Below are 21,348 nucleotides of genomic sequence, written 5' to 3' on the forward strand. Positions count from 1 at the left end.
GACAAATGCAGCATAAAGACAGTGGAGGACCCATGGCAGGAGGAGGAGGAATCAAACAGACAAATGCAGCATAAAGAGAGAGGAGAGGACCCATGGCAGAATCTGCAGGAGGAGGAGGAATCAAACAGACAAATGCAGCATAAAGAGAGTGGAGAACCCATGGCAGAATCTGCAGGAGGAAGAGGAATCAAACAGACAAATGCAGCATAAAGAGAGATGAGAGGACCCATCGCAGAATCTGCAAGAGGAATCAAACAGACAAATGCAGCATTAAAGAGAGTGGAGGGCCCACGGCAGAATCTGCAGGAGGAAGAGGAATCAAACAGACAATTGCAGCATAAAGAGAGTGAAGGACCCATGGCAGAATCTGCAGGAGGAGGAGGAATCAAACAGACAAATGCAGCATAAAGAGAGAGTGGAGGACCCATGGCAGAATCTGCAGGAGGAAGAGGAATCAAACAGATAAATGCAGCATAAAGAGAGTGGAGGACCCATGGCAGGAGGAGGAGGAATCAAACAGACAAATGCAGCATAAAGAGAGAGGAGAGGACCCATGGCAGAATCTGCATGAGGAGGACGAATCAAACAGACAAATGCAGCATAAAGAGTGGAGAACCCATGGCAGAATCTGCAGGAGGAAGACGAATCAAACAGACAAATGCAGCATAAAGAGAGAGGAGGGCCCACGGCAGAATCTGCAGGAGGATGAGGAATCAAACAGACAAATGCAGCATTAAAGAGAGTGGAGGGCCCACGGCAGAATCTGCAGGAGGATGAGGAATCAAACAGACAAATGCAGCATTAAAGAGAGTGGAGGGCCCACGGCAGAATCTGCAGGAGGATGAGGAATCAAACAGACAAATGCAGCATTAAAGAGAGTGGAGGGCCCACGGCAGAATCTGCAGGAGGATGAGGAATCAAACAGACAAATGCAGCATTAAAGAGAGTGGAGTGCCCACGGCAGAATCTGCAGGAGGATGAGGAATCAAACAGACAAATGCAGCATTAAAGAGAGTGGAGGGCCCACGGCAGAATCTGCAGGAGGATGAGGAATCAAACAGACAAATGCAGCATTAAAGAGAGTGGAGTGCCCACGGCAGAATCTGCAGGAGGAAGAGGAATCAAACAGACAATTGCAGCATAAAGAGAGTGGAGGACCCATGGCAGAATCTGCAGGAGGAGGAGGAATTAAACAGACAAATGCAGCATAAAGAGAGTGGAGGACCCATGGCAGAATCTGCAGGATGAATCAAACAGACAAATGCAGCATAAAGAGAGAGTGAAGGACCCATGGCAGAATCTGCAGGAGGAGGAGGAATCAAACAGACAGATGTGGCATAAAGAGAGAGGAGAGGACACACCGAGACTAGATAATGAAACTTAAAAGGTGTGTACCAAGAAGTGGATAACTTCTTGATTGTAGGAGAAGGGTCCGACCGCTTAGATCCCCAAAGGTCCAAAGAATGGAGTCCTCCTCCGCTCCATTCACTTTATGAGAGAGCCGGAAGACTTGCAACAAAAGTTTTAAACTAGAAGTTAGGAGCAGCATATGAGGGGGTGTGAAAGACTGGAGAAATAGAGACTGCAGCTTCAGTGCACAGATATTGTGGGGGGTTGATCCGGTGATGCAGGTTACGTCCTAATGAATTGATTTCTGGATATGTAGACGATCTATAGTTAACCCTGAACACCTGCCTGACTCGCTGCTGGCTCAGAGCGGCAACAATCCCTTTTCTTTTATTTATTTATTTTCATTATTCCTCAGAATTTATAGATTTTTCTTTATGCCGAATAAAGAAGCGCAACTCGATTCAGAGCACAATACGATCCGGCTGCTAAAAAAACAAAAGGGAGAAAATAGAAAAACAACACAATCTTGTGCGTGAGAGGCGACGTAGTCAAATGTCAAGTGTTTCCAAAGACAAGAGAACTGTACGAGGGGTAAAAAATTCCTCTATACAGGTGACCCAGGATGAAAAGAGACAGCCCGAGATACTCAGGCTGACGGGAAGTTACAGCAACGTTCATCCTGAGCCTCCTGGTTCACATATAGAACGCTCGGGGTGAGATAAGAGGACACGTAGTGAGCACCATCTTCGGGCGATCCCTCGTCTCTGCTGCGATCTGTGACTCCAGCTTCGCTCCACCATCTACTGGAGTCTAGGGTGGTCTGAAATCCAATCGCAGGCTCGGGTTACTGCGCTCAGCTTTAGGTCTGCGACATCATGATCTTCAGGTGCTTTACACTGCAGCTCTTCTTTTTCAGACAGGCTTCCGACTATGAGCACAAGCTCTCGGCGTGCTCAGGAGGAAGCGCGTGTCAAGCAGATTAACTTACTAAACTTTCTAGAAATACTTTTTTTAACCTCTTAATAGGCATGTTTTTTTCTCATTTCATTTATCTCAATAACTTTTAAGCAAGATGTTGCAGCACACCCGTTATCAGGTACAGGTGTATGAAGCGGGCTCAGGACCTGAGCCTCCCCCTATACAACATTATATAGCCTGTGTGCATCACCAACAGCAGTGACCAGAGCTAAGCTCAGATCGCTGCTTTCTAACCCCTAAATACATCCTATCCCAATATGTAGTATGTGCAATAATAATAATATTAGCAAATACCTCCAATGGATATGTAGTATAGTCCTTCTGATTAGCTATGTCGCTTACCTCACGTGCAGGTCAAATGGCTAATAAATACTGTAGCACATCACAGGAAAGACAAGCCCTCATCGACAAAAGAATAAAAAGGTATGAATCTCAAAATGTGGAGAAAAAAAAAAACTTTTTTCACATTTCTTAATTGTTTTTCACAAAAAAAAAAAACAACAAGTTTGGTATCTCCGTAATCGCACCGACCTGAAGGATTATTTTTAACACTTACTGGACACCATAAAAGGTAAAGTGGAAAAAAAAAACACGTAGGAATTGCTTTATTTTTTTTCACCATTTCCCCTTTTCTAGAAGATAATTTAGTAAAGTGGATGGTGTCATACAAAACGGAGACTCGTCTCAGAAATAACGAGCGTCGTACGGCCGCGCTGATGGAAAGAGCTATTACACTTGGAAGGACGGGAGGAAATAAATCCGATAAATCGGGGTTAAAATCTCTGCTCTGCTAGATATTGAAATTGGTGAAGGACTAAAAAGCAAAAATAAGTTAGAAAAACTTTCACAAAACTTTTTGAGCTTCTATGATAGAACATTCTACCGGCCGGTGACGTTCTGTCGCCCGATCTATTAATTTTAGAGATTGGAGTCTCTGGATCATCCGCCAGGGAAGCGATGAGATCATTCTGCCATCAGCGGCTGGAAACAAACAACTCTGGAGAGAAAACATAAAGCAGGATAAAACAGATACAAGAAGATTGTGTGCAAAAGATCCGCAGCCGAGATTACAGGAGGCGACTGCTCTCTGCACAGAGGCTTTACTGCGTGCATGGAGCGGCTCCGCGAGAGCCAGAACAAAAGATCACAAGGAAAAGCAGCGAGCGGCTCCGCGAGAGCGAGAACAAAAGATCACAAGGAAAAGCAGTGAGCGGCTCCGCGAGAGCGACAACAAAAGATCACAAGGAAAAGCAGCGAGCGGCTCCACGAGAGCGAGAACAAGAGATCACAAGGAAAAGCAGTGAGCGGCTCCGCGAGAGCGACAACAAAAGATCACAAGGAAAAGCAGTGAGCGGCTCCTCGAGAGCGAGAACAAAAGATCACAAGGAAAAGCAGCGAGCGGCTTTTCGAGAGAGCGAGAACAAAAGATCACAAGGAAAAGCAGCGAGCGGCTCCACGAGAGCGAGAACAAAAGATCACAAGGAAAAGCAGCGAGCGGCTCCTCGAGAGCGAGAACAAAAGATCACAAGGAAAAGCAGCGAGCGGCTCCACGAGAGCGAGAACAAAAGATCACAAGGAAAAGCAGCGAGCGGCTCCTCGAGAGCGAGAACAAAAGATCACACGGAAAAGCAGCGAGCGGCTCCACGAGAGCGAGAACAAGAGATCACAAGGAAAAGCAGCGAGCGGCTCCGCAAGAGCGAGAACAAAAGATCACAAGGAAAAGCAGCGAGCGGCTCCTCGAGAGCGAGAACAAAAGATCACACGGAAAAGCAGCGAGCGGCTCCACGAGAGCGAGAACAAGAGATCACAAGGAAAAGCAGCGAGCGGCTCCGCGAGAGCGGGAACAAAAGATCACAAGGAAAAGCAGCGAGCGGCTAAGCGAGAGCGAGAACAAGAGATCACAAGGAAAAGCAGTGAGCGGCTCCGCGAGAGCGACAACAAAAGATCACAAGGAAAAGCAGCGAGCGGCTCCTCGAGAGCGAGAACAAAAGATCACAAGGAAAAGCAGCGAGCGGCTCCACGAGAGCGAGAACAAGAGATCACAAGGAAAAGCAGTGAGCGGCTCCGCGAGAGCGACAACAAAAGATCACAAGGAAAAGCAGTGAGCGGCTCCTCGAGAGCGAGAACAAAAGATCACAAGGAAAAGCAGCGAGCGGCTCCACGAGAGCGAGATCAAAAGATCACAAGGAAAAGCAGCGAGCGGCTCCTCGAGAGCGAGAACAAAAGATCACAAGGAAAAGCAGCGAGCGGCTCCACGAGAGCGAGATCAAAAGATCACAAGGAAAAGCAGCGAGCGGCTCCTCGAGAGCGAGAACAAAAGATCACACGGAAAAGCAGCGAGCGGCTCCACGAGAGCGAGAACAAGAGATCACAAGGAAAAGCAGCGAGCGGCTCCGCGAGAGCGGGAACAAAAGATCACAAGGAAAAGCAGCGAGCGGCTCCACGAGAGCGAGAACAAAAGATCACAAGGAAAAGCAGCGAGCGGCTCCTCGAGAGCGAGAACAAAAGCTCACACGGAAAAGCAGCGAGCGGCTCCACGAGAGCGAGAACAAGAGATCACAAGGAAAAGCAGCGAGCGGCTCCGCGAGAGCGGGAACAAAAGATCACAAGGAAAAGCAGCGAGCGGCTAAGCGAGAGCGAGAACAAGAGATCACAAGGAAAAGCAGTGAGCGGCTCCGCGAGAGCGACAACAAAAGATCACAAGGAAAAGCAGCGAGCGGCTCCTCGAGAGCGAGAACAAAAGATCACAAGGAAAAGCAGTGAGCGGCTCCGCGAGAGCGAGAACAAGAGATCACAAGGAAAAGCAGCGAGCGGCTCCGCGAGAACAAAAGATCACAAGGAAAAGCAGCGAGCGGCTCCGCGAGAACAAAAGATCACAAGGAAAAGCAGCGAGCGGCTCCTCGAGAGCGAGAACAAAACATCACAAGGAAAAGCAGCGAGCGGCTCCACGAGAGCGAGAACAAGAGATCACAAGGAAAAGCAGCGAGTGGCTCCTCGAGAGCGAGAACAAAAGATCACAAGGAAAAGCAGCGAGCGGCTCCGCGAGAGCGAGAACAAAAGATCACAAGGAAAAGCAGCGAGCGGCTCCGCGAGAGCGAGAACAAAAGATCACAAGGAAAAGCAGTGAGCGGCTCCACGAGAGCAACAACAAGGGATCACAAGAAAAAGCAGCGAGCGCTCCACGAGAGTGAGAACAAGGGATCACAAGGAAAAGCAGCGAGCGGCTCAGCGAGAGTGAGAACAAAAGATCACAAGGAAAAGCAGCGAGCGGCTCCACGAGAGCGAGAACAAAAGATCACAAGGAAAAGCAGCGAGCGGCTCCGCGAGAGCGAGAACAAAAGATCACAAGGAAAAGCAGCGAGCGGCTCCACGAGAGCGGGAACAAAAGATCACAAGGAAAAGCAGTGAGCGGCTCCGCGAGAGCGAGAACAAAAGATCACAAGGAAAAGCAGCGAGCGGCTCCACGAGAGCAACAACAAGGGATCACAAGAAAAAGCAGCGAGCGGCTCCACGAGAGCGAGAACAAGAGATCACAAGGAAAAGCAGCGAGCGGCTCCACGAGAACGAGAGATCACAAGGAAAAGCAGCGAGCGGCTCCACGAGAACGAGAGATCACAAGGAAAAGCAGCGAGCGGCTCCACGAGAAAGAGAGATCACAAGGAAAAGCAGCGAGCGGCTCCACGAGAACGAGAGATCACAAGGAAAAGCAGCGAGCGGCTCCACGAGAAAGAGAGATCACAAGGAAAAGCAGCGAGCGGCTCCACGAGAATGAAAGATCACAAGGAAAAGCAGCGAGCGGCTCCACGAGAGCGAGAGATCACAAGGAAAAGCAGCGAGCGGCTCCACGAGAGCGAGAGATCACAAGGAAAAGCAGCGAGCAGCTCCACGAGAATGAGAGATCACAAGGAAAAGCAGCGAGCGGCTCCACGAGAATGAGAGATCACAAGGAAAAGCTGCGAGCGGAGCACACCGGAGAGGGGATGTACCTGCCCAAACCTGCCGGATGCAGATACGAGCAGCCGAGGACGCATAGAGTCGCAGAGGAGGAAACCGACACAACCTGGGCGGCCGGACCTGCGATCAGCACCATGACGGCCTAACACGTCATCACAATGTCAAGACCTGGAGCATGGCACGACCATGACCACGGCACGACCACCACCCCGACCAGCACGACCCCGACAACAGCACGACCAGCACCCCAACCACGGCACGACCACCACCCCAACCACGGAGCACGGCACCACATCATTTCCAGCTGTACCGATTTTTATTATGAATTGAGGAATTGTTACTTAGGCGATTTTCGAATACGATGCCGGCGGCCTACCTGGCGCAAATCCCGAAACCTGATGTAAAGTTCTCGGCTTGTGATATCACAACTGAACTGCTGAGGAAGGAAAGTCATCATCGTCCGATTGTAGTTATTTTCCTTTTAATTTAATATGAAGAATGGAGACTTAATTCATCCTGACGTGAACCAGCCCCGGCCCTCACAACTGGAGGCTGCGGTGCTAATGAATCGCACCCGTGGCGAAACTGAACGCAATCATTTCATGCAACGAATCCTCGCAATGCTTTACATTATACATAGAATAAAGCCAACCTGGGGAACAAGTGATCACAAAACCAAGGAAATTCTCATCTTAAAGTGTCTGCCTGCATTTTATAAGGATTATCCCATCATAAATCCAGTATTGTACTCCAGAGCTGCACTCACTATTCTGCAGGTGCAGTCACTGTGTACACACATTACATTACTGATCCTGAGTTACATCCTGTACTATACTCCAGAGCTGCACTCACTATTCTGCTGGTGCAGTCACTGTGTACATACATTACTGATCCTGTACTGATCATGAGTTACATCCTGTATTATACTCCAGAGCTGCACTCACTATTCTGCTGGTGCAGTCACTGAGTACATACATTACATTATTGGTATGGTACTGATCCTGTAACAGCACCAGCTGAATAGTGAATGCAGCTCTGAGGTATAATACAGAATTTAACATTGGAACTTTTTTTTCCATTTTTATTGGGGCTTTTTAAAAAAAAATTCCCGACAGGAATACTCCAGTGTGACCACTCATTGGCTACTGACTCTATAGATTCTGTGCCACCAGTGTCTTTTTGGAGTATGACACTTACCCTGATCAGACAAGAAGTCCAGCATGGTTTGCAAGAGGAAGGACAGATGCCGAACACACAGGGCAGGGTTGCCCATCCTCCGGGAGGCATACACGAGCTCATGTAATAACCGCATCTGCACGGCTGCCCATCCTCGGTGAGCACCTGGAGAGGGGGAAGCAAAAACTTCTTTAAATCAGACAAGGTGAGGAGAACACTGGGGGTCGTGCAGCAATTCTGCTGATCAAGTAGCTTGTGCAATGATAAAAATCCTTCCTGTCTGTAGGCACCACTAGGGGGAGCTCTCAACACATTTAGTATACAGCGTCTATTAAAATCAATGGAAACCGTGAGCTCCCCCTAGTGGCTGCTAGCTGCCATTACAGTCCATTCATCTTCTTTGCCAGGAGGAAAGTGGTCTAACAGTCCATTCATCTTCTTTGCCAGGAGGAAAGTGGTCTAACAGTCCATTCATCTTCTTTGCCAGGAGGAAAGCGGTCTAACAGTCCATTCATCTTCTTTGCCAGGAGGAAAGTGGTCTAACAGTCCATTCATCTTCTTTGCCAGGAGGAAAGTGGTCTAACAGTCCATTCATCTTCTTTGCCAGGAGGAAAGTGGTCTAACAGTCCATTCATCTTCTTTGCCAGGAGGAAAGTGGTCTAACAGTCCATTCATCTTCTTTGCCAGGAGGAAAGTGGTCTAACAGTCCATTCATCTTCTTTGCCAGGAGGAAAGCGGTCTAACAGTCCATTCATCTTCTTTGCCAGGAGGAAAGCGGTCTAACAGTCCATTCATCTTCTTTGCCAGGAGGAAAGGGGTCTAACAGTCCATTCATCTTCTTTGCCAGGAGGAAAGCGGTCTAACAGTCCATTCATCTTCTTTGCCAGGAGGAAAGTGGTCTAACAGTCCATTCATCTTCTTTGCCAGGAGGAAAGCGGTCTAACAGTCCATTCATCTTCTTTGCCAGGAGGAAAGTGGTCTAACAGTCCATTCATCTTCTTTGCCAGGAGGAAAGTGGTCTAACTGGGGATTTACATTCACATAAACCATAAACTAAATAAATTGTGCAAATTAAACAAAAAAAAAACATTAAAATCTACTACAATTTATTCCCCAAATTAGTTTTTGTGAGACGCCTCCCGGAGTATCCCCCCCCGCGCCTCGGCTCAGGTCCACCGTGCTGAACGTCTGAATAAATTCTAATATCCATCCGACTTCTCTACCCCAATAATCCAGAATTAATTTTCTCCGGAGCTGCGCTCCCTCTCTCTCAGGCAGAGTCACACCGCAGAAGATTTTGCTATTCTTCTCCCTTTCTTGCTTTTGTTTTGCTCCTTAAACAGATTAGGAGCCGCTTTGCTTTGCTGCCGGCGACCACAAAATGAAATTAAAATATTAAACGCAGATTTATAAAAGCTTTTATACTTCAGCAACTTCTGCCGTAAACTGAAAAAAAAATAAATAAAAAAAAATGGGAAAGCGACCGAGGCGACGGCTTTCATGTCGCTGACAAAAGAAGAACATTAAACGCTCGTAAGTGAGATTATAGGGAGCGGAGAACGCTGCCGAAATATCTGCGTGCGCAGGTTTCTAGGGACAGACATGATGTCTACAGGCAGAAAAGAAACTACCGGGCCAAGAAGCCCAGTCCTTCTCTTATTCGTCTCACTTTACTATTATTTTTTTGTTCATTTTTTATTTTATTTTATTTTTTCCTTTTTTCATTGGGAGCTGAACTGCATTACCCAGGAACGTCCACTGCACGGCGCTGTGGAGTTACAGCTCCATACACTGACTTGATAACAGCTGATCAGTGTGTGTGTGTGGGGGGGGGGGCTCCTGGTATGGGACCCCCCCCGACTGCTCTGATATTTATGACCTATCCTACCAGAATATTTTGGTCCTGGATGATCCCTTAATTAAGTAATTTTTTTAGTTTTTTTTCTTTTTATCTAATCAAGTACATCTCTCATATTTCACATTGACCTGATGACAGCTGATCTCTGGGGGTTCCCATCTATATAAATTGATGACCTAATATTTTTTTATTTTTTTTTTATTTTACACTTTTTGGAATAAAAATGTTAAAAATATATAAAAAAAAAATTATGGTTGAAGGGTAGGAAAAAAAAAAAACAGCAATTCAGCCAACATTAACTTATTCTTTATCTGTATAATAAAAAGAAAAAGTTTATTTTACACTTTTTGGAGCCTTAACTTTTAGATTTTTTTTGGGCAAATGGTACATCATTTTTTTTTTTTTTTATCACTTTTTCATTTTTATTTTTTTTTAAAGGTGCGGGCAGGAAAAGCAAGAAAACAACAATTCTGACATAGGTGTTTTTTTCTTCCTTTTTTTTTTGTGACATTCAATAGTTGGGTTAAAGGGGTTGTCCAGGCGTGGGGTTCCAGGTCTGTAGCCACTTTGTGAACCTCAGAGCACTCACTGCATGCTGTCAAGAATTCTCCAGTACCTGAGCCGGGAGTGGGCGGTCATGTGACTTTAAGTATGCGTTTTTGCATACTTCTGGACACATTCAGACTAGACGTGTGCGGTTTTGCTCAATTCACTTGTATTAGATGTCTAGTCGGCATGAAACCGCATGTATGCTCCCGGCCCTGACACTGGAGAATCCTGGATCACAAGTCTGCAGCCACACTGAGTGACTGCAGACTTGAACCCCAAACCTGGACAAACCCCTTTAAGGAACATGACAATTTTAAAGACTGAATCACTAAGGACACTAAGTGCACTCTTTTTTTGTTTTTACACAAGAAAAAAAAATAAAAATACTGCGTAACAGAATGCTCATCAGTGTTTCTTTGCAGGGGAGAATACCTTACAGCACAAAAGTACTGCAGTCTAGAAGCACTGAAAAAAAACAGTTTAAAGTTGAACTAAACTTTTTTTTGCTAATTATCCTCCAGGCGTTGCAAAGTTCAGGATTTTTGTAATAAACTTCATTATCTTCCTTCTGCTTTGCAAGCACTATGCTGCAGTGCTGTTTCAATGCCACGTATATGCTCCTTTAGAAGCTGCTTTCGATTGTTGCTCAGCAAGAATCCATGCATTGTATTGGATCAGGTTATAAGGCTCTTTCTCTGTCTGAGCCTCTCTGATCCTCACCCCCAGAGGACAGATGAATTCCAAAAACAGAAGATTTAAATAAAGTATAGAGAACTTTGCTGAGCAGCAGTTGAAAGCAGCTTCTAAAGGGCATTAAAACAGCACTACAGCATAGTGTTTCAGAGAGAAAAAACTAAAATAAGGCTATTAAGTATATTGCAAAAGTTTGGAATGCCTGGTGGATAATAGAACAAAAAAAAGTTTAGTTACTTTTCAATGAAATGTTTTAAAATACTTAAAAAAATAAAGTCACAATTTTATCCTTATGCTTTATTGTCGAAAAGTAAAAAAAAAAAAGTTCATGAAGTTGATATTCATGGAGTTCTTAGCAACTCAAGCTCAATGTTTATCCTGTTGCTTAGGTGGATGCTGTACTTTGCTGCAGTGCAGTTTCAATGCACGGTTCTTTCTCCCTTAGAAGCTGCTTTTACTTGCTGCTCAGCAGAGATCCCCTACACTATATATTCAAATAGCTTGAGTACTGGGATTTGCCTGTCTAACTATGGTGGAGGGGTGTGGAGTGGTGCAGACAAAGAAAGTCCCTTTTACCGATTGTTTCAACATAGTGAATTGATTGCTGCTGAGCAGCAGTTGAAAGCAGCTTTTAAAGGTCCACAAATGGGGCATTGCAACAACACTGCAGCATGGTGTTTGGGAAGCAGAAAAAGGTAATGACGTATATTACAAAAAAAAAATCATAAATTGCCTGGAAGATAAAAAAAATAAAGCTCATTTCCTCTTTAAACTTTTTTTTTTTTGCAACTTTTTTTTTAGTCACACTAGACCTGCAAGACTTTTATATTACAAGGTATTGAGCCCGTCACACTCACGAGCATACTATTCCACAGATCTGCTTAGATGGCTGTGGGAGCCATTGTTAGGCAACCTGTGATCATGTTGGGGGAAGGTGGAGCGATGGGGGTGACACCTTAGATGACCAAGGAATCTAATTGGTTAATTGCTGGGATAGGGGGATCATTTCAGACAGCAGAATTCTGAGTGCAGCTCCGGATGTGACTGGATGAGGGTATTACCTTTGCTGAAATCTTTTGGGTCCAGCGATAAACTGTAGCCGGGTAACGTCTCTAGGAGCAGCTTGTAGCAAGCCTTCCAGCCCGGCTCCGGGATCGTAGGGGCGACGCATTGCATCGCTGCCACCCTCTTGAAAAAGGCAGATTTTCGGTGGAAGCCGATGAGCTCATAAAGCTCAGAGAGAACACTATATCGCTGGATCTTCTCCTCCTCCGAAAGCTACAAGAAAGCAAAAAACACTGGGATTAATACTTACATGAGCCATGACCACCTCGTCTGAAATTTTTCCTACATGCTTTACACTGCAGCATGTAGGAAACAATTTTTATTATTATTATTTATTTTTAATTTTTTTTTATTATTTCTGCGCTTTTGTTTTTTCCTCTCTTTCTTCCAAGAGCCAAAACTTTTTTTTTTTTTTTTTTTTTTTTTTTATTCTTCAGTCTATATAATCATATGAGGGCTTGTTTTTTTTTGGGGGGGGGGAGGACGAGTTGAGGTTTCGAACAGCACCATTTACTTTACCATATAATTTTACTGAAAAATGGCAAAAAAAAAAAAAATTCCAAAAGAGGTTAAAATAAAAAAAAATGTAATTCTGCCATTGCTTTTTTTTGAGGTTCACTTTGTGGTAGCTTTGTACTACAGTTGATCGGGATTATGATGAGACCAAATTTTTTTTTGTGTTTTACCTAAATTGAATAAAAAAAAAAAAACTTCTCCCTCCAAAAAAAAAGTTCATTTTCTATGTTCATTTTCATAGATATTTAATTTATTATTACTTTTGTCAGATTCAAGTTATTTCTGTGACCATGGTGGGTTTTTCTTTCATTAAACGAGGGGGACCAACAATTTTGACCACACGTGTATATATTACACACACATACACGTATACACACAAGAAAAGCAAATTTACAAAAAAAATGTCCATGTGTCGCCATTTTCTGAGACCTGTAACGTTTCGTTTTCTCGGCTGATACAGCTGTGACGGTTTTGGAATACGTAAGACTTTTTGATTTTTTTTAATTAAAATTGTTTTAGTTTCGTGCAGTGACTGAAAAATTCTGGAGTTTCGTCTTTTTTTTTTTTTTTTTTTTGTTTTCCTTTACGGCGTTTACCGATCGGCTTAATTAATTTTATATTTTGATAGAACGGACTTTTACGGATGCGGCTAAACAAAATATAGAATTTGTTTTATTTCTTTATTTCCAGCAGATGAAGAGAGGGGTAATCCATGTTTTTATATATATATATTTTTTTTATAATTCTTAAAACTTTGTTTTAAATTTATACTTTATTTTTTTTAGTCCCTTTAAGGACTTGAGCCCCTCGCTCCTTTGATCGCTCGTTCTTTATACCGCAATACCGTAGTATTGCAATTTATGGGACAAATGTCTGTCTCCTATAAAGTTTAGCCAGTCGCTGACCGTCGTCGCAGGTGGACCAATATGGCACCATCTGAACCCCACAATCATGTCGAGAAGGGGGAAAGTGCAACAGGAGAGTGATTGACAGCAGCACCTGAATGGTCCACTCACTGCTATTAGAGGCACGTGCTGGCTGGGTAACACAGATGGCATCTGTCGCAGGTGGAGCGGGCTCCAGCACTGATTGTACCGTCATATCCATATGTGCTAAGGGGTTAAAAATGCTGGCGTCAGTCTAAACTATAGTGCTCTAGGGGTTACAATTGGAGCAGGTGGCCATTAAAAAGCCGGGCACCTGCTTGGGGGGCAGGCGAGAAACCCATACATAATTCATTCTGTAGACCCCTGAATTCAGCTGCCATAAAAGCACAGGCAGCTGTCAAGGGGTTAAGGTATCAGTAAGTACATCAGAGCATAGTCACTACATAATAATCCACAATATATAAAGCTTTAGCGCCACCTAATGGCCAACTGTCGTCACTGCAGCTGCAAAAGACGACATCCGCGAACAGCGAGGAACCACCTGAAGTCAAGAAAATGTCCGGCAGACTTGTCTAGATATCAGCTCACCTGGCGCAGATTTATGTAGACGACGTTCTGAAGAAACTCTGAAGCCTCCATGCTCTTCTTCTGTATCGCCAGGACCCGGACGGCCTTCACACAGGTCTCCAGCTCAATCACTCCGGCCGCCTTGGACTGAAGACAACACTTGGGTTAAGAAAAGACCCGAAATATATAGAACGTCTCTGATTGGAGACACATCTTCCCCTCCCCAACATAAAGGGGCAATCCAGTGCCCTTTGTTTCCGTATCAGGAGCGGGAAGGTGCAGAAGGTGACACGTCCATAGGACGCCTGAAAGGTATCTTCCCAATTCATTAGAACAGTAGGGCGCGCAATATCCAACAGCATGAACCATACCGGCCAAGCAGCCGACGGGTGCCAGGTCTGCACATCTGTCCACCTTTCTATGGCCACGAGAAGCGCTGGATAAACCTCTTACTCCCATAGGACTAATGAAGGCCTTCCACAGCCGGCAGCTCAGCCTACCTTTCCGTAGTAAGAGATGGCCTCCTTGTACTTCTCTATGATATCGTCGGGGTTCAGGCAGTTTTTTGCACGTCCGATCTCGGTGCTGGCGTCCATGTTTATCCCATTGGTGGAAAGAGCACCTGGAAACAAGTATATTATTGAAGGCAACGCTGCTTCATCGGTCTTATCCCAGTATAATGTGCACTTCAGTGTTCTCTATTGCTCCGTGTTATCAGCCATTTCTGAGGTACAGCTGACTGTGGGGTTCTGCTGTGGAATGGGCCCCCTTATACCAACTATTACAGATTAAGTACTTTACTTATGGGGGGTGTACTTTATATTTGGGTATATGGATCCAATAGCAGGAGGGGCAGAGAGCTGCTGCAGGATGCACAACCCACAGCTGTGGACAATCCCTTTAAGTGGTAATTACATAAAGGCTTCCTCGCCCCAGTATAATAATAACACCTATACTCACCTCCGGTGCCGGCGCCGTTCCAGCATTGTCGGCACTGGCTCTCCCAGGGCTCCCGTGACATTATTATGTCATGCAATCCCTGCAGCCAATTCGCATCGGCTTCACTGTCCTCTCCTACGTACAAATCAGACATCCGAAGGAAGTGAGAACTGCGGCTGCTCGGTCACCTCCTCTGGATGTCAATTAAGTCCAAAGGGGGGGAGAGTAAATCCAGCGCAGTTTGGCCCCGGGGATTGCATGACAATGTCAGGTGAGCCCTGGAGAACCAGTACTGATACTGCTGGAACGGCGCCGGCACCGGATGAGAGTACAGGTGTTGTTATTTTACTGGGGGAAAAAACATAGGGATTGAAAAACGGTTCTCGGAGTAGTGGACATCCCCTTTAAGTCAAACGACTGTTGCATACACAGTAGACACACACGGCACTTTTGCATGCAATACACAGCAGTGATATAGACACAGTGGATAAACATACAAGACATTTATGGGGGGGGGTTTGCACTTTGGATACCTGCTCCAGTGACTGCGGAGGTTCTTACTCTTTACATAAAGGAGATGTAAGCAATTAAATATGGCTATTCCCAAAGACAAAAGTTATCACCTATCTATAGCATAAATGACAACTTCATGACCAGTGGGGTTCCGATAGCCGGGTCCCCATCAATCTCAGAAGCAGTGAAGGAACGCAGTGATTGCCGTGCATGCAGCTCCTGCTCCATTCATTGTCTATTTTGCTGCTGGAAAAGGCAGGTCATTTTTCAAGGTGATAACTTTTAATGTTGGAATCAATACTTTAAAGAATTATTCCCATCTTCTAAGATGGCCATCGTCGGATAGTGCAATTTACAACTTTTACAATTTACTGCTTATTAAAATTTGCAACTGTTCTTGAGATACTAACACCTACCTTTTCTTTAGTTTACAGCTTGTTGCCTAGGAGACCGACCACCACTGCCGTCTGGCTTGTAAGCTCTGCGCTAGAGCCGGCCAGGATTAACTAGGAGGTGACACTGTTCTCCAGCAATCCTCGCCAGCTTGAAAACAGTCCTTACAAGCTCAAGAAAAAAGAGCTTGCAAGCACTGCACATGTCCTGCAGTCTAACAGAGGTGGTCGGTGTCCAAGGGAACGAGCTGTAAACCAAAAAAAAATGAATAATAAAAAAAAAGTGCCTGTACATTTTACAACAGGGGGTGCACAATTTTTTTTTTTTTTTTTTTACCTACCTGGATCTATGAGAACCTCCTGAGCTCCTGGATCCATGAAAAGCAAGAAAAGACAGATTAGTGCCAATCGTAACACGCACACCACATGGGTCTATCTAAAAAATTATACACATTTACATAAGGACAGATCTCCAGTTCTGTCCGGTTATGTGATCCTGTGTATTCTGTAAAAGAAATCAGCTCTGACCGGCGAAATAACGGCTAATCTGAAGAAGCAGAGCTGCAGTGTAAAGCATGGTCATCTTGCAGTCAGCTAAAACCAATAGACAAGTGATTGATATAATTCTTAATTACTGACAAAAGGGACTTCAATGGGGCGAGAGGGGTTCACCTGCTAAGGAGCCTGAACGGCCACTGCCCGATGGGTCTGGTAGTGGTTAATTTCCCGCTCTAGTGTGAAAATTCATGGACGCTCAGATGAGATTTAACCTCTTCCTGCCACAACAATTTTTAATTTTTGCGTTCCAACCCCGTTCTTTTAGGACCCAGAAAAGTTTTAATTTTCCGTCTACATTGTCATATGAGAGCTTGTTTTTTTGTTTTTTTTGTAGGACAAATTATAGTTTAAAAAAATGGGGGATGAAAAAAAAACAAATGGGGGAAATAAGGAAAAAAAAAATAGTTTATCTACATTTCCTCTTTATGTTGATCATTGTGCGGTAAAAATGACCTAATAACGTGATTCTCCAGGTCGATTTTTAGTAGGAGGTGAGATAACCCCGAAATAGTAATTCTGGGGTGTTTTTCTTTTGTTTCTTTTTCTGCCTTTAACAGGACAATTAATAAAAAATGTACTTTTGATTGACCAAACTCATATTATATATACATACATATATACACACTGCTCAAAAAAAATAAAGGGAACCCTCAAATAACACATCCACACCCTCTATGAAGAAGGGAAAACCCTATAAAATCACCGCTGGTCATTGCTCTCTTACCTGTATCGTTGGCTTATAACCTAAAGAAGCTCCTACATCCTCGATCCTTTTCTAATATGTCACATATAAGTTCTTCCCATGTTGGGTGTATGGATGCAAATTGATCGCAAGATATCGATGGTGTTGCTAAGTCTGAGTAAGGCCCCTGTCGGTGAATTATATATATCATTTCGCAGACAGGGGCCTTAAGCAGAAAGTACACTGCTCAAAAAAATAAAGGGACCCCTGAAATAACCCATCCTAGATCTGAATGAATGAAATATTCTCATTGAATACTTTGTTCTGTACAAAGTTGAATGTGCTGACAACAAAATCACACAAAAATCATCAATGGAAATCACATTTATTAACCAATGGAGGCCTGGATTTGGAGTCACCCCCAAAATTAAAGTGGAAAAACACACTACAGGCTGATCCAACTTTGATGTAATATCCTTAAAACAAGTCAAAATGAGTCTCAGTATTGTGTGTGGCCTCAACGTGCCTGTATGACCTCCCTACAACGCCTGGGCATGCTCCTGATGAGGCTGAGCATTGTGTGTGGCCTCCACGTGCCTGTATAACCTCCCTACAACGCCTGGGCATGCTCCTGATGAGGCTGAGTATTGTGTGTGGCCTCCACGTGCCTGTATGACCTCCCTACAACGCCTGGGCATGCTCCTGATGAGGCTGAGTATTGTGTGTGGCCTCCACGTGCCTGTATGACCTCCCTACAACGCCTGGGCATGCTCCTGATGAGGCTGAGTATTGTGTGTGGCCTCCACGTGCCTGTATGACCTCCCTACAACGCCTGGGCATGCTCCTGATGAGGCTGAGTATTGTGTGTGGCCTCCACGTGCCTGTATGACCTCCCTACAACGCCTGGGCATGCTCCTGATGAGGCTGAGTATTGTGTGTGGCCTCCACGTGCCTGTATGACCTCCCTACAACGCCTGGGCATGCTCCTGATGAGGCTGAGTATTGTGTGTGGCCTCCACGTGCCTGTATGACCTCCCTACAACACCTGGGCATGCTCCTGATGAGGTTGAGTATTGTGTGTGGCCTCCACGTGCCTGTATGACCTCCCTACAACGCCTGGGCATGCTCCTGATGAGGCTCAGTATTGTGTGTGGCCTCCACGTGCCTGTATGACCTCCCTACAACGCCTGGGCATGCTCCTGATGAGGCTGAGTATTGTGTGTGGCCTCCACGTGCCTGTATGACCTCCCTACAATGCCTGGGTATGCTCCTGATGAGGCTGAGTATTGTGTGTGGCCTCCACATGCCTGTATGACCTCCCTACAACGCCTGGGCATGCTCCTGATGAGGTTGCAGTTGGTCTCCTGTGGGATCTCCTCCCAGACCTGGACTAAAGCATCCGCCAACTCCTGGACAGTCTGTGGTGCAACATGACGTTGGTGGATGGAGCGAGACATGATGTCCCAGATGTGCTCAATCGGATTCAGGTCTGGGGAACGGGCGGCCAATCCATAACCTCAATGCCTTCATCTTGCAGGAACTGCTGACACACTCCAGCCACATGAGGTCTGGCATTGTCCTGCATTAGGAGGAACCCAGGGCCAACCGCACCAGCATATGGTCTCAAAAGGGGTCTGAGGATCTCATCTCGGTACCTAATGGCAGTCAGGCTACCTCTGGCGAGCACATGGAGGGCTTAGCGGCCCTCCAAAGAAATGCCACCCCACACCATTACTGACCCACTGCCAAACCGGTCATGCTGAAGGATGTTGCAGGCAGCAGATCACTCTCCACGGCGTCTCCAGACTCTGTCACGTCTGTCACATGTGCTCAGTGTGAACCTGCTTTCATCTGTGAAGAGCACAGGGCGCCAGTGGCGATTTTGCCAATCCTGGTGTTCTAAGGCAAATGCCAAGCGTCCTGCACGGTGTTGGGCTGTGAGCACAACCCGCATCTGTGGACATCGGGCCCTCATACCACCTTCATGGAGTCGGTTTCTAACCGTTTATGCATACACATGCACATTTGTGGCCTGCTGGAGGTCATTTTGCAGGGCTCTGGCAGTGCTCCTCCTGTTCCTCCTTGCACAAAGGCGGAGGTAGCGGTCCTGCTGCTGGGTTGTTGCCCTCCACGTCTCCTGGTGTACTGGCCTGTCTCCTAGTAGCACCTCCAGCCTCTGGACACTACGCTGACAGACACAGCAAACCTTCTTGCCACAGCTCACATTGATGTGCCATCCTGGATGAGCTGCACTACCTGAGCAACTTCTGTGGGTTGTAGAGTCCGTCTCATGCTACCACAAGTGTGAAAGCACAACCAACATTCAAAAGTGACCAAAACATCAGCCAGAAAGCATTGGTACCGAGATGTGGTCTGTGGTCCCCACCTGCAGAACCACTCCTTTATTGAGGGTGTCTTGATAATTGCCAATAATTTCCATCTATTGTCTATTCCATTTGCACAACAGCATGTGAAATTGATTGTCAATCTGTGTTGCTTCCTAAGTGGACAGTTTGATTTCACAGAAGTTTGATTTACTTGGAGTTATATTCTGTTCGCCCAGGTTAATAACTGCTGTTAGCAAAATAGAATGTGTTAACAAAAATTTATTCTCCACACAAAAACCACAAAACAAATAGATAGAAAGTTCATTGGCTCTTGAGGAAGTAGCTCTTGTTTTCATGTCTGCAAGCCTCGCTTCCCTGTCCTCAGAAAGTTCATTGGCCCTTGGGGAAGCAGCTCTTGTTCTCTTGTCTGCAAGCCTCGCTTCCTTCTGCTCAGAAAGTTCATTGGCTCTTTAGGAAGCAGCTGCTGTTCTCATGTGTGTCAGCCTTGTTTCTCGGTCTTCACATTTTTCATTCGCCCGTAATGCAGCTTTTCTTTTTGCATCAGCTGACATTCGTGCCATGAAATTCCTTTTCTTATGAGGCATTATTGTGGTAAAAATAGTCTGTAACTGGCAGTTTCTATATCCTCTCACATAGAAGTAATGTGACTGACATCAGCCTTTCCACCAACACACCCTAACTGACATCTTATTACCTTACACAAGCTTTGTTATACTGAGAATGTCCTTTGTTGCCTATATTAACCAATCACAGCTCAGATTAATTAACTGTAGCAAAATAGGAGCTGAGCTGTGATTGGTTGCTATTGGCAGCCTGATAAATCTCTGTGAGATGCGTTTTGTGTGTGCTGAGGGTGGTATGTGTGTTCAAGCACGTGTAGTGTGTGTTCATATCCCCGTGTGTGGTGAGTATGAGTATCCCATGTCGGGGCCCCACCTTAGCAGCTGTACGGTATATACTCTCTGGCGCCATCGCTCTCATTCTTTAATTCTCCCTTGTTCACATGTGGCAGCTGTCAATTTGCCTCCAACACTTTTCCTTTCACTTTTTCCCCATTATGTAGATAGGGGCAAAATGGTTTGGTGAATTGGAACGCGCGGGGTTAAAATTTCGCCTCACAACATGGCCTATGACGCTCTCGGGGTCCAGACATGTGACTGTGCAAAATTTTGTGGCTGTAGGTGCGACTGTGCAGATGCCAATCCCGGACATACACACATATACATACACACACACATTCAGCTTTATAAATTACATACACACACACATACACACACACATACACACACACACATACACACACACATTCAGCTTTATAAATTACATACACACACACATACACACACACATACACACACACATACACACACACATACACACACACAGTTGTGCTCAAAACTTTACATACTCCAGCAGAATTTTTCCATTCTTGGTCTTGTTTCAGAGAATATGAATGATAACGAAAAAACTTTTTCTCCACTCATAGTTATTGGTTGGGTGAAGCCATTTATTGTCAAACTACTGTGTTTTCTCTTTTAAATCTTAATGACAACCAAAAACATCCAAATGACCCTGATCAAAAGTTCACATACCCCAGTTCTTAATACCATGTATTGCCCCCTCTAACATCAATGACAGCTTGAAGTCTTTTGTGGTAGTTGTGGATGAGGCTCTTTATTTTCTCAGATGGTAAAGCTGCCCATTCTTCTTGGCAAAAAGCCTCCAGTTCCTGTAAATTCCTGGGCTGTCTAGCATGAACCGGGCGCTTGAGATCTCCCCAGAGTGACTCAATGATATTGCGGTCAGGAGACTGAGATGGCCACTCCAGAACCTTCACTTTGTTCTGCTGTAGCCAATGACAGGTCGACTTGGCCTTGTGTTTTGGATCGTTGTCATGTTGGAACGTCCAAATAGGTCCCATGCGCAGCATCCAGGCTGATGAGTGCAAATTTGCCTCCAGTATTTGCTGATAACGTGCTGCATTCATATTTCCTTCAACTTTTACAAGTGTCCTGTGCCTTTTGTAGCTCACACATCCCCAAAACATCAGCGATCCACCTCCGTGCTTTACTGTAGGAATGGTGTTCTTTCATCATAGGCCTTGTTGACCTCTCTCCAAATGTAACGTTTATGGTTGTGGCCAAAAAAATCTATTTTGGTCTCATCACTCCAAATTAGCTTGTTCCAGAAGTTTTGAGGCTTGTCTCTGTGCTGTTTGGCGTATTGTAGGCGAGATACTTTGTGGCATTTGCGCAGTAATGGCTTTCTTATGGCGACTCGACCATGCAGCCCATTTTTCTTTAATTGCCTCCTTATTGTGCAT

The 21,348-nt window shown here is 45.3% G+C and overlaps 1 protein-coding gene across 5 annotated transcripts in view; it reads right to left on the reverse strand.

The window, feature by feature from the left end:
• TRAPPC9 (trafficking protein particle complex subunit 9) overlaps positions 1 to 21,348 on the reverse strand; it is a 667,549-nt gene that overhangs the window by 628,176 nt on the left and 18,025 nt on the right. For 4 of the 5 annotated variants that reach the window (XM_073679927.1, XM_073679928.1, XM_073679931.1 and 1 more), the window contains 5 exons: positions 15,779 to 15,805; positions 14,094 to 14,215; positions 13,615 to 13,740; positions 11,620 to 11,836; positions 7,480 to 7,623 (listed from right to left, as the gene is read on the reverse strand). In XM_073679927.1, the coding sequence (XP_073536028.1) occupies positions 7,480 to 7,623; positions 11,620 to 11,836; positions 13,615 to 13,740; positions 14,094 to 14,215; positions 15,779 to 15,805 (636 nt within the window). The remainder of the gene's footprint in view (positions 1 to 7,479; positions 7,624 to 11,619; positions 11,837 to 13,614; positions 13,741 to 14,093; positions 14,216 to 15,778; positions 15,806 to 21,348) is intronic. The other variant, XM_073679930.1, reaches the window with a different exon arrangement.

The sequence above is a fragment of the Phyllobates terribilis genome, unplaced genomic scaffold, assembly GCF_046119375.1.
Source record: "Phyllobates terribilis strain yellow unplaced genomic scaffold, ASM4611937v1 Scaffold_4__5_contigs__length_816908805, whole genome shotgun sequence".
NCBI classification, from domain to species: domain Eukaryota; kingdom Metazoa; phylum Chordata; class Amphibia; order Anura; family Dendrobatidae; genus Phyllobates; species Phyllobates terribilis.